Raw genomic sequence first — 16,096 nt, forward strand, 5'->3', positions numbered from 1 at the left:
CACATTTCCCAACCTTATAAAGAGAAGATCTGTGAAGCAGTCAATGTTTGCTGACTCCTGTGCCCTCTGCTGGAAATTCTCATGGCAGCACCCTTTCTGTAAAGTAGTCAGCAACTAGTTTGGTAAAGGGAGCCTCAGGCCGGTTTCTCCACCCAGAATCCCTAAAGTGGTCTTTTGGCAGCTTCCGTTGCAGTAGATGCCAATTTTCTCTGCGCACCTTTCATTTTGCCTCGTAGTTGGCAAATGGAAGAGGATCAGGTGGCCCTCCTTAGAAGGCTTGGGTGTGGGTCCAGCAGGCTCCAGCTTCTGAGGCCTAAAGGATTTGCCTGCACTGCAATCCATCGTGAAGGAAAGTTGCAGGTCTTGTCTGCTGTTGTACCTGACTTTTCTATTTTTCAGAATGGCAGACAGTGATAAATAAAACCTATGCTTGCACAGAAAGGATATCCAGGCGTTACCAGTGGGGCTTCCTCCCTAATTCTTTGTTGATGGGGTTGGGCGTTCCTATTCTCTGACACTTTCTCTGACACTAACGTTGCCAAATAACTAACTCCACTTCTCTGGCACTAATGGGTAATACATTGGAGTTTCCCTGCATGCATCAGGGCTGAAGCCTACAGGTGGTGGGCCTTGAATATGTGACCTGTGGGATTTCAGGTGAATATTTAGCCTGCGCACAACCTCCTAGATCTGCGCAACAAAGAGACCTGCAGAGGGATGACCCCAAGGATCTCTTCACAGCAACAGGGTACCTGAAATATACTCAGAGTCGCAAAGTGATTTCATGCTCTTTATTCAGCTCTTAGTGGTGAGGAGGAATGGAAGTCCCCTCAAAGTTTCTGCTTTATATACATTATTTACACAATGGGCTGCACGTGATTGGCTAATTCCGGACTTCTCCTGTAAGCCAATCAGGTTGTGGATTCACTTCTATCTGGTGCTGGATTGGGTGGCTCCTGCCGACCAATCATACTGCTGCATTGTTCTAGGACCAATCAGACTGCTGCATTTTGGAGCCTATTGTTCTAGGACCAATCAGACTGCTGCAGTTTGGATCCTATTCAACTCAGTACATAACAGTACCACAAGACAGATCTTTAACCGTGATCCATATACACACTTCCAGCTTGCTTGCTGGTCTGAGCAACTAGAAACTGGGTGTGTGGGGGGAGCAAGCAAGCAAGCAAGCAAGCAAGCAATGTGTTTCCAAACCTGGATCTCTGCTACTCCTCCTGAACAGATAATCCATGATATCACAAATTTTCTGACTGGGGTTAGATGCACACAGACTTGGGCAACTGTAAGAAATGTGTCCATGGCATCCATTTTGCCTCACTGGATCAGGTCAACTATGGATTCGGGGCAGGGAAGAGAGTCAAGCAAACAACTCATAATTCAAAAGGGGGGGTTCCTCTGTGGGCATGGCTTGAACCTCACTTATAAGGTAGGGTTTTTGTGTCACCGGACAGCGGATGATCGGCAGGTGGGAGGTTCTGCCCACCTGTCAGGGGGGCCAGTGAGGGTGCAGGACTTGGACTGCGGCCCACTGGTCCAGACTCTTCAAGTATCTCGATTTTCCAGGGACAGTCCCGGAATTACGAAACTGTCTCGGCTTCTGATTTGATCCCAAAATGTCCCTATTTCCCCTGCCAAGGCCGCCTGCTCTGAGCTCAGGGTGGCTCATTAGCCAGCGCTTGCCCCAAGCGATGGCAGTGGTGGCAGCGGCGACTGCGAGGAAGCACCCCATGTCTGCCACTGCCAGCCTCCTCTCTTGGGCAGCTTGTAGTGGCTGCTGGAGAGCAGGTGAGGAGGGAGAGAGGCTGTAGCCACTGAGCCCGTGTGACGCGCTTTCTCTGAGGTACAGTCTACCTTCCATTCAACTTCCGAAACGTTCAGAAACCAAAGCTCCTGCAGCCAATCAGAAGCCGCGGAAGCCCTGTCAGACATTCGGCTTCCAAAAGAACGTTCGAAAACCGGAACACTCACTTCTGGTTTTTGATCGTTTGGGAACCGGAACGTTTGACTAAGGTTACCAGATGTCCCCATTTCCCAGGGAGTCCCCAGATTTACAAATCGGTCCCCTTACAAAATCCTATCATTCCTACTGAAGTTGAAAAGTGTCCCCGGATTCATTGAAAAAAATCTTAATATGTTTAATTTCATAATGTGAAGATCTAAGGATGTTAATGTCTAAGTTAAATTATTTTAAGAACTACGATTTGGAAAACCATTAAAAGGACATGCAATGAAATTCAACCAAGGGGACACAAGGAAGCCACTTAATAATGTTAATAAGTGTAATTTTTAATAAGGCTATGATTTATGTTTGTTTGTTTTATGTGTTTGTTTGTTTATAATGTTGTGAAAACCAATAATTTTTTTTTGAAAAATAAAATAAAATCTGGTAACCTTACGTTTGACTCTCAAGGCGTTTGGGAGCCGAGGTACAACTGCATAGACAAAGGACAGAGTCGCTCTGGGCAAGAAGAAAGGGGGAGTGGAACACAAGGAGTCTTGATTTAAACAAACAAATTCTTGGTGTGTGTTTTTCTTTTTGCAACTCTAGCAAAAATCAAATCAAATCGGGATTAAGGGATTTTCTCAGGATGGTGGAGGAGGTGTAGCCGGGGGCTTTCGCCCTCCTTCCGATAGGAAATGCTCTGCAGGAGTGCAGGGTGGGAACAAAAAATACCGGGTTGAGGGTGGTAAGTTGTGCGGGAGTGAGAAATGTTCCTATTTTCACCTGATGAGTGTTGGGAGGTGTGCTGGTCAGATCCTGTTCCTAACCCGTTTTAAAACTGGAGCCAATTCTATGCCTGAATATGTGGTTTCCTACTTTGGGAGGCAACAGTATATCAATACACCATAACATTAATGTGTATTTTAAAAAGGAATTGGTGGAGAAGTGAACAGGTGTCACCCGTTATATTGATTTTTGCTTTTCTCTGACTAAAGTAACCAACTTTAATAGAGTTCAGCAAGCAGTGCAAGTGATTGTAACCGCCGGGTTAGTGACTTACTGCATTCCCTCCCCTCCACAAAAAGTTCAACAACTTTGGGCCACCCTCCCCCCAAAAAAGCTCCACAACTCTGGCCCATTTTCTTAAACTGGAGTCCCCCAAAATAGTGGGTGTGTTATACACGGGGTGGGGGGTTGTTATTCATGGAAAAGTACGGTAACTTTGCTCTGCTAAATGTGTACAGTGGTACCTTGGCTTAAGAACTTAATTTGGTCTGGAGGTCCGTTCTTAACCTGAAACTGTTCTTAACCTGAGGTACCACTTTAGCTAATGGGGCCTCCCGCTGCCGCCGCAATTTCTGTTCTCATCCTGAAGCAAAGTTCTTAACCCGAGCTACTATTTCTGGGTTAGCGGAGCCTGTAACCTGAAGTGTCTGTAACCTGAGGTACCACTGTATTCTGCAGTTGACCTCCTTTACAAATGTTTTATGTTGAAATCTTTAGGATAATATTTAAATTTCCTGTTGTGTTGCTTTGTATGTATAATTTTCATTCCCACCCCTGTAATGTTTTATTCTGCATTGTTCTATTTGATGTTTTAATTTAGGTTGTAAACCACTTTTTCCCCTTTAAAATGGTATAGAAATGAAATTGATGATGATGATGATGATGATGATGAAGTAGAAGAAGCTTGCGCAGTCTCGGGCCACTACCACCTGTGGAGGCTGCTGGTGGCCTTTAATGCACCTGCCCATTCTTCTTGCCCAGGATCTTGCCTATGCCATACCTTTTACATGGGTTGGTTGAAGGGAGTGGGCATGCCCCCCCATCATCTTTCCACTGACACCCCCCCAAAAGCTATTTTTGCTGATCTTGGTTTATTAATTTAGGGCAAAACAGACTGTGTGTATAGCAAATTATTACTGGGGGGGGAATGGCACGGGAGGGAAAGGGTTAACCTGGGGCTGGGCCAGCTGCAAGCAATGGTTTTAAAATGTGCTTGAAGTCACATCCAGTTTGACCCCAAAAGCAGAAAATCCAGTTGGCACTCCTCTAATGCAAACTTGGCCTGTGTATGTAGCAGCGTGATCAGAGGAAATTTACTCTGCAGCTGGGAGATCACATTTTTCAGTACTTCCTACACAAACACTCGAGGGCAAAGCCGGAAACAGGACAGGGAGCAAGCTGGGCCGCAATTTTCATGTGCACGGCATTCCCTGCTACTTCTGTGGAATTTAAGAACAAAGAATGGAAGTACTTATCCCCATTCACCTTTCTGCTGTTCTTTCCAGGCACCGTCCGTGATTTAAAGCTCCGTGTCTGAGCGCGCACCCCTCCCCCCCCACACTTCTGAATATTACTTTTTCAGAATACTGAGGGAAATATTTAAGTTACTTGACAGGTGCCAATAGGCCTCAGAAAGGCCACGAGTTCTTATGCTTATTTCCTGATGTGTTTATTTCAGGTGCCTCTCTTGATTCTGGCGTTTGCTGCGACAAGGAATGAAAAAGCAAAACAGTCTTCCCTTCTACAGCTGTGTGGTAACTTTTGTTTATTATTCAAAGTTGCATTTTTTTCTCAAAAAACGAGCTCATTATTAGATCATGGCAATACACAGATTTATTTAAATCACCAAAATGATTAGTTTAAAAAGTAGACGGTCAAAATCAACCAAAATCTGAAAGTTCTCAGGGGCGAGGTTCCACACTGAAGCATGATCAAAGAATCAAAAGGAGAGTTGTTTTTAAACATGTGCAAAGTGCCTGTCCTCCATCGCAAAGTGTCCACAGTCAGAGGGTTTGGCTTCCAGGCAGCCCTAGGCAGAGCAATGAAAGCGGCAGGAAAGGTACGACGAATGGAATTGCTGTCCCATTGGATGCCTCGCCTTCAGTCCATTTCCTCTCATTCGTTCACCAGGTCAGGTTCTTGGCCTGGCAGTTTCTGAAAGGGACATCAACTCCCACTGACATCTGGGTACTCACCTGTTCTACTTCAGTTTCCCAGCCTAGCAAGAACAACCACCACCACCAAACAGGGATGCACTAATCACTTAAAACAGATCTACAATTCCCCAAGTGGTTTAAAAGTCCACCCCTCTTCTGGTTCCCAGGATTCTTTTGAAGTGTATGGTCCAGATGGGACCCCCATTGTGGTTGAGGAAACAACTAGCTGTTCTCCAGGGAGTCAGGACTAGTTCAGATGCATTCGGGTGGTCGCTCTTACGCTTGAACAGTACAGTGTCTCCCAAACTCTGTTCTCCAGAACCCTGGAAGCTTATTGAGTTCCCTCAAATGAAAAGACAGGCAATGGCTGATGAAATTCTTGGAAGGACAAATTGTCATGCCCCCAGCCCACGAACTTCCTCAACACACAGTGGGCATTTGCTGCCCAAAAGCTGAGTGTTTGTCACCTAAAAACACGTCCCAGAATCTTCCGAAATGCACAAGGGATGGGGACAAGAGAAGGTCATGCAGATAGAAGATAAAAGTTCCCTGAACGTAAGAAAACTTGGAAGTCACTAAGACAGGGCCACGGTGATGAGGGACACATATTCTAAAGGAGGGTTGTTGCTGTGGCTTGAATTAATTTAAACAGATGAAAACTGACCACGCAGGGCCAAATTCTATACAAACACAGAATACCCATTTTTTTATATATCGTTCTGGAGATTGGGGGAGGGGGAGATTAACCCCTATGTTGCCACCCTTCAGTCTCGCACCCTGCCCACCCCAGTTCAGTTCATTTTGATCAGGATCTGTTCAGCGAAGAGCTTTTTCAGCTGAGCCACTTCGGCTGAAAGTGATGCTAGCTGGCTGCGCAAGGTGCTGTTTTCCGCCTGGTACTCAGGCCCTGGCGGGGCGGGCAGCTGGGCACCGGGAGCCTCCGTCTCACAGCAATTCTCAAAGGCCATTGTGCCCACAGGGCCGGTGACATTCCTCTGCTCCTCCCGTGCAGCCGGGGCCCTCCAGGTTCCTACTGGTGGAGATGGCGTGTAAGGTCCAGGTTGCTCCCCACCCGTCTCCTCGGCCCCCCCAGCCATTTTGAAGCGCAGCTTGTGGGGGAGACCTTTGACGCTCTCCCCAGACTCGTAGCGGCCAACCCGACCCACGTCAGCTCCCTCGCTTGGGGCATCGGGCACCAGGCAGTGCCCGTCGTAGGCACCCCCTTCTTCTGCCCTGTCGCGCTCCTCAAAAAAGACAGGGCTGCCCATGCTGGAACTGCCTGGTGTGGAGAAACCAGAATCCTCAGAGCTGGTGGCTGGCTCTGGGCGGAAAGGGCAAGCGTAGTGGGGTGCGTCAGGAGCCACAGGGTAGTGCTGGGGTGGGGCTGTTGGCTGGTGGATCTCGGTGGCAAGAGCAATCACGGGCTGGTGAGGCTCAGCCGGGTCCCGAATCAGGCCGAAGCGGAACTTGAGGGCCAGGAGCTCCGCCTTGAGGCGAGCGTTCTCCTCCAGCAGCGCCAGCACCCGGCCCTCCAGCGCTAGGTCGCTGACCCGCCGCTTCTCCCGAGAGCGTTTGGCCGCCTCGTTGTTCTTCTTCCTCTTGTCCCAGTAGCCGTCATCCTTCTTGTCGTCCGGGGTGAATTCCCGCTTGCGCCGGGCCGTGCTGGAGGAGCCCCCTGGCTCCCTTTGCTGAGGCCCAGCGTTGCCTCCTGTTCTGAGCAGCGAGTGGCTTAGCAGGCCGTTGACTGAGAGCAGCGAGACGGTCTCTTCGGCAAAGCAGGACACCGCAGTGCGCAGCTCACACACGTGGGCTGGTGGAAGCGGCTGCGGAAGCTCGCGTTGAGGCTGGGCTGCAGGGTCCTCCAGGGGCAGGTCCATTCCCTCAAAGTCTGTGGGGTGGGAAGAAAGGAGAGCAAGTGGTTGAGAGCATGCTATGGCTGTTTTCTCTCAGTGTGTGCACCTGGGAAATAAAGAGGATCTCGGGGCAGAAGGAACCTTTTCAGAGGTCCAACCGTGACCTCTGCAGGTTTCCCAGAATCACAGCAGGAGTTAACATTGCCAAGAGGTTGCCTAGTGTTCGAACAAACCCACAAATATGTAAGGTAGTGCCAAAGAGGCTGGAAATGTCAATATTATTAGTCATTCCTAAAGCTGTTTTTAGCTACGCAATCCACATTTATCCTTACAACAGTCATGTAATAAGGCAGACTGCTATTTATGATTTGTTTTCAGAGATGGGTCGCTGAGATCCAAAAGAGACTTGATAAGCAGGAGTTCAAACACACCAATATTTCCTACGCTGGAGAAATACTTGGCAATACTAAGAGACTGAGCTACAAAACCAAGATGTCCCCAGTTTGAACCTTGCGCCTGCCAAGAGCTCATCCATCTGCATTCTGGAGATAAAAACCCATGTCTACCTTATGTAGTTGTTAGAAGAACCACAAGGGAGCACATGTGACTGGTCAGAGGGTGCCAATGTAATGTAAACGCTGAGTATTACTGCTAAAAAAGGGTGAACTTTTAAAGGACAGAGGCAGAAGTCGAGGTTACACCCCAAATCTGAAGCAAGTCAGTGGCGACTTGGGGGCGCATCCAGACTTCCTTTTGTGCCACGCTTTTCCAGCACAGGTCTGTGGAAAACCCAATTGCCCTTTGCTCTGATTCAGCAGTAACATGTGGGTTTTCCTGGGGAAAGTGCCGGGACAAAACAACAACAACAAAAACCCACTACTCGGACACGGAGTTTTAAAGCCTGGACCTGTGCCTAGAAATGTGGGACAAAAGGGAAAGACTGTGGAAGAAAGGGGTCAAGTTCACTGCATGTACAATGTTAAAGGAAAATATAATGAAAATGATGTATAGATGGTATTTGACCCCTGTTAAATTAGCAAAGATTTACCATAACTGTGATAATCTGTGTTGGAAATATAAAGAAAAAGAAGGTACTTTCTATCATATGTGGTGGACCAGCCCCAAGGTGAAAGACTTCTGGGAAAAGATTTATAATGAATTGAAAAAAAGTTTGTTTGTTTATTTGTTTGTGTGTTTATAATTTTGTGAAAATCAATAATTTTTGGGGGGGGAATAGAAATGTGGGACAAAAGGCAGTCTGGATGGGATTTAACAGATTGATGGGGGGGGGGGGAGCTTGTGTTGAGTCAAGGCCACATCATCAGGAGCATCAGACAAATCAGACAATTGCTCCATGCAGCTCAGTATTGGCAGCTGCTCTCCAGGGCTGCAGGCAGGAGTCTTTGCCCCCAGTTCTATCTGGAGATGCTGGGGGTGGCATGCAAAGCATGAGCTCTCCCACTTAGCTGCAGTCCTACCCAAATATTTTTTTTAATGGTGTTGCCAGAGTGGATAGGGGGATGGAATTGGCATTTGGGTTTATTGCTGGGTCTGATCCCTGTTTTTTGTTACGTGGCCTGTAGTTGTTTTAGATCAAGGCTGTTTGTCAACAAGGACAATCCAGCGTCTGAGACCCACAGGAGGGAAATACCATTTTCTAGATGGATGATACATGGAAGACAGGAAGCTGCCTTAAACAGAGTCAGACCATGGCTCCATCTGGCACAGTACTGTCTACACTGACTGGCAGCAGCTCCCCAGGGTGAGCCAGGGATCTTTTCCCAAGCCAACCGGAAAATGCTAGGGATGGGCCTAGGGTCTTTGTGCCTGCAAAGGACATGCTCTGCCACTGAACTAGAGCTCTTCCTCCTTATATAGAAATTTTGCCCTGGCTCGCACATACAGTGGTACCTGAGGTTACATATGCTTCAGGTTACATACGCTTCAGGTTACAGACTCCGCTAACCCAGAAATAGTGATTCAGGTTAATAACTTTGCTTCAGGATGAGAATAGAAATCTGGCTCCAGCGGCACAGCAGCAGCAGGAGGCCCCATTAGCTAAAGTGGTTGAAATATACTCAGAGTCGCAAAGTGATTTTATGCTCTTTATTCAGCTCATAGTGGTGAGGAGGAAGAATGAAAGTCCCCTCAAAGTATCTGCTTATATACATTATTTACACAATGGGCTGCACATGATTGGCTAATTCCGGAATTCTCCTGTAGGCCAATCAGGTTGTGGATTCACTTCTATCTGCAGCATGATTGGATGGTTCCTGCCGACCAATCATACTGCTGCATTGTTCTAGGACCAATCAGACTGCTGCATTCTGAATCCTATTGTTCTAGGACCAATTAGACTGCTGCATTTTGGATCCTATTGTTCTAGGACCAATCAGACTGCTGCAGTTTAGATCCTATTCAACTCAGTACATAACACCGGTGCTTCAGGTTAAGAACAGTTTCAGGTTAAGAATGGACCTCCAGAACGAATTAAGTACTTAACCTGAGGTACCACTGTACGTATTTTTTTTGGGGGGGTGATCCCCACACCCTGCATACATACAAGGCAGTACCACCAACATACATGGGAGTGATTTTTAATGTCTAATGTTTTACCATTTTTTATGTGCTGTAAGCCACCCAGAGTGGCTGGGGAAACCCAGCCAAATGGGCGGGGTATACGGTAAATAATAAAATTATTATTAATTATTATTATTATTTAAGCTGGGACTGTAGGTGGCAAGTGGTGTTCTGATGCTTGCTGTTCTTTATTGGTCTGGCACAGTGTTAGAAACTCAGATATATAGTGGTACCTCTGGTTGCGAACTTAATTTGTTCCTGAGGTCCTTTCTTAACCTGAAAACATTCTTAACCTGAGGTACCACTTTAGCTAATGGGGCCTCCTGCTGCTGCCGCACCACCGGCGCATGATTTCTGTTCTCATCCTGAGGTAAAGTTATTAAGCTGAGGTACTACTTCCGGGTTAGCGGAGTCTGTAACCTGAAGTGTTTGTAACCCGAGCTGTTTGTAACCCAAGGTACCACTGTATAAGCTAACTGCCAAATGGTGCCTTAAACCTAGCACCACAATGGAATGTCTAGGCACTATTTTTCTTTTAAGGAATTTTATGAAATTTATTATTATTATTATTCATTTCATTTCTATACCATTTTATATTTTAAAGAAAAAAGATCTCTGAGTGGTTGAAAACAGAATAAAACAACAAATAAAACTATTTCAAGCTTCAAGGAATTTTTTTCAGATCCTTCTCTGACATTTTGCTTCCCCCATATTTATTTACCTACTTTATATAGCTTTATACTTTATATTATTTACCTACTTTATATATTTATATAGCTTCTCCATAGCAGAAGAACTCTAGAAAGTCAGTGGGTTACCCTGAGAGATCAGGGTTCAAATCCCCACTCAGTCATGAAGCTCACCGGACGACCATGGGCCAGTCACAGCCTCTTAACCTCCCTCACAGCGTCGTTGTAGGGATAAACTGAGGAAGAGGGAGAACCATGTACTCCTTGGAGAAAATGGTGGCATATAAATAAGCCCTTGTGCTTACCTGCTTAAGGTAATATAAGCCCTTGTGCTTACCTGCTTAAGAAAGCTGGAGGGGGCAGCCAGATGGAGATGTCAGTTGCCAACCTAGCATCCAAGGATCTCCACAGGGTCACAACTGGACCCACGCCAGTCACAAAATTTATAGCACTGGTTGGCAGTGTAAAGGATTACACCTGGGCACCAGTCTGGCACAACCTCGTTGGTAGAGTAGCTGATTTTTTTTCTCTAGCCATCCATCTCCACAGGAGTAGCTGGATATTAGTGAGTGAGCCTGATGTGCCCTAAAACCCTCTATGTTTTACTCCGTCCTTCTTCCATGGTCATCCTCAAAATAGTGGTACAGTGGTACCTTGGGTTACAGATGCTTCAGGTTACAGATGCTTCTGGTTACAGACTCTGCTAACCCAGAAATAGTACCTCGGGTTAAGAACTTTGCTCCAGGATGAGAACAGAAATCGCATGACGACAGTGTGGCAGCAGTGGGAGGCCCCATTAGCTAAAGTGCTACCTCAGGTTAAGAACAGTTTCAGGTTAAGAACGGACTTCCAGAACGAATTACATTCTTAACCCGAGGTACCACTGTATTAGATGGATAAAGTAAAGGTAAAGGTACCCCTGCCCGTACTGGCCAGTCGTGACCGACTCTAGGGTTGCGCGCTCATCTTGCTCAAGAGGCCGGGAGCCGGCGCTGTCCGAAGACACTTCCGGGTCACGTGGCCAGCGTGACGAAGCTGCAACTGGCTAGCCGGCGCAGCACACAGAAACGCCGTTTACCTTCCCACTAGTAAGCGGTCCCTATTTATCTACTTGCACTTAGGGGTGCTTTCGAACTGCTAGGTGGGCAGGAGCTGGGACCGAACAACGGGAGCTCACCCCGCCGCAGAGATTCGAACCGCCAACCTTACGATCAGCAAGTCCTAGGCACTAAGGTTTTACTCACAGCGCCACCCGCGTCCCTATTAGATGGATAGGTTACATCAATGTTCTCCAACTTTGGGGCTCCAACTCTTTTTGGACTACAACTCCCATAATCCCTAGCTAGCAGGACCAGTGGGCAGGGATGATGGGAATTGTAAACAGCTGAAGACTCAAGGCTGGGAAACACTGGGTTACATGCAGTGCTTTTTTAAAAAGGAAAAGGGGTGCCATACCCGCCATGAAGTTGTTACAGTAAGTGCTACACTTTTCACATTTGGGGGTGAAAGGTGCAAGTACTGGGTACCCTTAAGTAGCCCTAGAAAAAAAAAGCCCTTGGGCATGGATAATGTGCTTGTGTGTGCCTGTGCATCTGACTCAAGGTGTCCCGGTGAATTTCATGACCATTTTGAACCCAGATCTCCTCCTATGCCCCAAATGCTAGGCACTACACCACACTGAACATATTGTATATGAAGGTAAGGTAAAGGTAAAGGGACCCCTGACCATTAGGTCCAGTCGTGACTGACTCTGGGGTTGCGGCGCTCATCTCGCTTTATTGGCCGAGAGAGCCAGCGTACAGCTTCCAGGTCATGTGGCCAGCATGACTAAGCTGCTTCTGGCGAACCAGAGCAGCACACGGAAACGTTGTCTACCTTCCCGCCAGAGTGGTACGTATTTATCTACTTGCACTTTGATGTGCTTTCGAACTTCTAGGTGGGCAGGAGCAGGGACCAAGTAACGGGAGCTCACCCCGTTGTGGGGATTCGAACCGCCGACCTTCTGATCGGCAAGCCCTAGGCTCTGTGGTTTAACCCACAGCGCCACCCGCATCCCTGTATATGAGGGTACCTTTTACCATATGTGGTGGGAATGTAAGAAAGTGAAGGACTTCTGGGGAATGATTTATAATGAGATAAAAAAAATGTTGAAATATACATTTGTTAAAAAATCAGAAGCCCTTCTATTGGGTATGGTGGGTACAGAAATTCATAAGAATGATTTTAAAAATTGTTTTTATATGCGATAAATGCAGCAAGGATACTATTAGCCCAAAGATGGAAACAAGAAGAAATACCAACTAAAGAAGAGTGGCAAGAGAAACTGATGAACTATGCTAAGATGGTGGGACTAACAGGGAAAATTCAGAACCAGCAGGACCAGACTTTCCTAAAGGAATGGAAGAAAATTTCGATATATTTGGAAAGCAATTGTAACCAATTGACATCGCTTGTAGGGCTAAAAGAAGTTTTGTAAGGAGTGATTTATAAATTATTGTGAAAAGAATTAAGACTAGATGTATTGGAAATTTGAGTTTATAGCAATAATTATAGTAACAAAATGCATAATTAGAAAGACTTTAGAAAACCATCAGAGGTTGAAGGAAGTCTTAGGCTATGCTAGCCAAAAAATTTGAAAGGATGTTATGCTGGAAAATATGTGTAAAAGCCAATAAAAAAATTATTTTAAAAAAAGAAAGGAACATCCTGTATATAAAAATACATCAGGAAAAAATGTGGCGGAACAGGAAACAACCCCCACTACAGATTACAATTGTTTTAGGTGGAGATCATATTCCAAAACAATCAAGAAGTAATCCATCTCCAGCCCTTCCTCAGCGTGGAGCTTCAGGATTAAGTCCCACTGAGCTCAAATGGGGCTTACTTCTAAGCAGACATGCATAGGATTTCATTGTATGTCTCTTCCTGGGCTGAAGGAGTGAGCCAGTGACCTCAAATCCCTTCTTCCTTCTGTCCCTCTTCTAGGCAATGCTGTTAACTAGGTCACTCCTCCATAACAGTTCCCTCCCTCCCACAAAACTCCCATCTACCCGAGTTGTTGGGAACATTCCAGTCCACGGTCAGGACTGCATGTGCCGTCCTGCCAAAGGAGGAAGGCTGTGAAGAACGTGCAGTTTGTTCCAAGAAAAAAAACAACAAACCAGGAAAACTCCAACAACAAAAAACACCCACCCACATCTACTATACAACTACTATACGAGGAGCGCAAAAAGCACACTTTTTGGTTATGTAAGATACACCTCTCTTTCTAGGTCTTTGTTTTGACAGGTAAAAGGTTGCTTTGAATGACAGCTGCTAACCACCGCCAAGCCAAATCGCTGGGAGGTGTCAACACTTCCTTGTCGAGGTGAGGCTGAAACCAGAGTTTTGTCTGAGCACATTAAAGAAAAGAAGCAGTTTTGAGTCGGATGAAAGGAAAAGAAGCTAGCTGTGCCATAGTTATTGGGGGAATAGTGCTGTTCAAAGTCATGTGTCGGTTTAATTAAATAATTAATACAAGAATTCGCACGGCTCTCTTTATCTTCACAAATTGCCAGTTCTGTAACAGGTGGCTCTGAAACTTCATATCTTTTGGAGATACAGGAAGTATGCAAGCTTTTGAACTACACTGAGTTCTGCGCAAGGTCAGGAATATAACTGCAGAGCAAACAGAAAGATATTTCTTACATCCCCCTATATTAAGTCCGTTATATGGAACAAGCAGAGCAACTACACTTACTGCCAGCCTTCCTCAAAGCCTTGCACATCCATAGGTGACAATTCTAACCTCGCCTACCTGGGAGTAAGCCCCAATGAACTCAGCAGGACTTATTTCTGAGCAGACACAGTTAGGATTGTGCTGACAATCTCACCCATGTATGTAGGTGCAGCACTCCAAAGGTATCCAAACACAACACTGTGAAGGCCAACCCTGGAGATTTTGCTGCCCCATATAATTCAAGGTGTGCCCCAGAATCCCTTGCCATGTCATGTGGGAGGCTGGGGAGCACCCAGTGGGGCAAGTAGGCAAGTTTAGACTCAGGACTGTAATTGTCTTGCATGCACATACCCTTTAGATGGAAATGTACATTGCTTCACTTACCGTACTTCACAATGTGGTAAGGGAGGCCCCTCCCCTGTTCACTCTGTTCAGTCCTGCCCCACAGACCTGTCCGGATGGTACCTGCCCATTGGCAACACCTGTTGCACTACAGCTTGCATGGCCTGCTATTTAGGGCCCACTGAAGGGAAGTTCTTAATGTTTGATGTTTTATTATGTTTTTAATATTCTGTTGGGAATTACCCAGAGTGTCTGGGGCAGCCCAGTCAGACAGGCAAACAATAACAAGAACAAGAACAGTAATAATAGTAATAATAATAATAATAATAATAATATACCCAAATATAATATTGCTTGTGCAGCCACAACAACACACACTATGCATGTTTACATTGGGGGTGGACCCTCCAAAGCCCAACAATATTACAACGATCTTACATACAGTTTCAGAAATATTCGTTGTGTACCCTGCATAGATCAAAAAATTCCATTTTTTAAAGGGGAAAAAATGTGTGCATGAAAAGCGGAGCATGTGTGATGGCTGATCTCAAGTCTGCGTGCAAGCCCTCGCCTCTCCTGACCTGGGAAACCCTTTCTTCCTCGCAGATTACAGGTGGAAGTAGCTGATCGTTCAGGGAGGCGGGCGCAAAGTACATTCTGTACGCGCTCAGAGGCTCCCCATGCTGGCACCTAAAAAACCACCCCTGAGAGCGGCTGAGGCCCTGCGCCGAGAGACAACCAGCCACCTTCGCGTGAACGCGAGTGAAAAAGAGCTGGGTTAAAGAATTGGTGCAACTGGGGGGGGCGTCTCTCGCACAAGCCCAGGACGACCCCCCCCGCACCGCCATCCCCTTTGTCTCAATGTATTGACCTACCTCTACCCCCCCCCCCGCAGCCTGCCAAGCCTCCCCCGAGCGCCCCCCACCCCAGCCTCACCTCGACGCAGCCGGGAGGGTCGGGCGGAGAGATGCGCGCAAGCGGGGCGCGGTGCAGGAACCGCGTCCCCCTGGGGCCTTCGCCTTGCGCCGGACCTCGCCGGGCCTGCTGGCTTCTGCTGCTGCGCTGGAGGGAGCGTCCCGCGCCGGCGTCTGGAGCAGCGGCGGCCGCGGCAGCAGCTCCGGCCCTGGCGAGGCGCCTCCCCTCGGCGCGCCAGAGCCGCCCTCGCCCGAACCCGGGTCAGCCGAGGACGCCGCCTCGCCTGGCTTCACCCCGGCCGCGAAGGGAAGCGGGAAGGGGCCGCCGTCAGGCCCGCCGAGGCATCGCTGCTCTGCGCTCTCGGAGAACCAGACGGGCCCCGAGCTGGCGCCAGGCAGCCGGGCCTGCGAGGGTGCGCGTCTTGCGCGCTGCTCGGCCTGCCTGGCGCTCCGGCCTGGCGCGCCCTTGGTGCTTTGCGCACCTTGCCTGGGCAGGAGGGCGGCTGCCAGTCTTGCAGGTGGGCTGCCGGCCAAAGTTGGCCCTCTCGTGCCGCTGCCTGTCTTGCATTGTAGGACGCGTCGCTTCGTCCCGTTCATGCGCGGTCTCCTAATAGGAGCGAGAGGTGTGTCACGCACACATCCAGCGAGAAGGCGCTAAAATGGTTTGACTCCCTGGATGAGTGACGTGCGGTACCCGTCAGAATTGGCCTTCTTTTCAAATATACAAGCAGATCATCACAAGCAGAGGCTAGCAGACCCCTTCAACAAGATAGCGCAGTGACAAGTTCTCCAGGAGAGCAACTGGCACTATAAGGCTGATTCCAATTCAGGCAATCCACAGCTCTAGTGTTTTGTCTGATTCTTCTTTATACATGACAAACTGGGTGAAAACTATTTCCCTGCCATCTCCCAGGACAGAGGGTGTTGCCTTTGCAAACTCTGCTAGGTATTTCATTCTGAAAACTAGAGAGAGATCCTCAGCTATCAAGGTAACCTCACCTGTCACTAACGCCCATTGCTAAAATCACAGCCAATCATCCTGGGCAAGCCGTCAGGATAGCAAAGGATGGCCAGCCACCATCTGGGCAGTGCTTTAAA

General features: G+C 47.6%; 1 protein-coding gene across 1 annotated transcript; it reads right to left on the reverse strand.

The window, feature by feature from the left end:
- Positions 1-4,561: 4,561 nt before the first annotated feature.
- Positions 4,562-15,623, reverse strand: LOC310752790 (uncharacterized protein). The gene is made up of 2 exons (XM_083593806.1): positions 15,021-15,623; positions 4,562-6,790 (listed from the first exon to the last, which is right to left on the reverse strand). Exon 2 carries the CDS (start codon positions 6,777-6,779, stop codon positions 5,694-5,696), a length of 1,086 nt encoding a protein of 361 aa, XP_083449932.1. The 5' UTR covers positions 6,780-6,790; positions 15,021-15,623; the 3' UTR covers positions 4,562-5,693.
- Between the last annotated feature and the right edge of the window lie 473 nt (positions 15,624-16,096).

The sequence above is a fragment of the Podarcis filfolensis genome (genome assembly GCF_964270895.1).
Source record: "Podarcis filfolensis genome assembly, chromosome: 17".
Taxonomy (NCBI): Eukaryota; Metazoa; Chordata; class Lepidosauria; order Squamata; family Lacertidae; genus Podarcis; species Podarcis filfolensis.

Coding starts and splice junctions, on each gene's coding strand:
- LOC310752790 (XM_083593806.1), bottom strand. CDS start 6,779: ATGGACCTGCCCCTGGAGGACCCTGCAGCCCAGCCTCAACGCGAGCTT.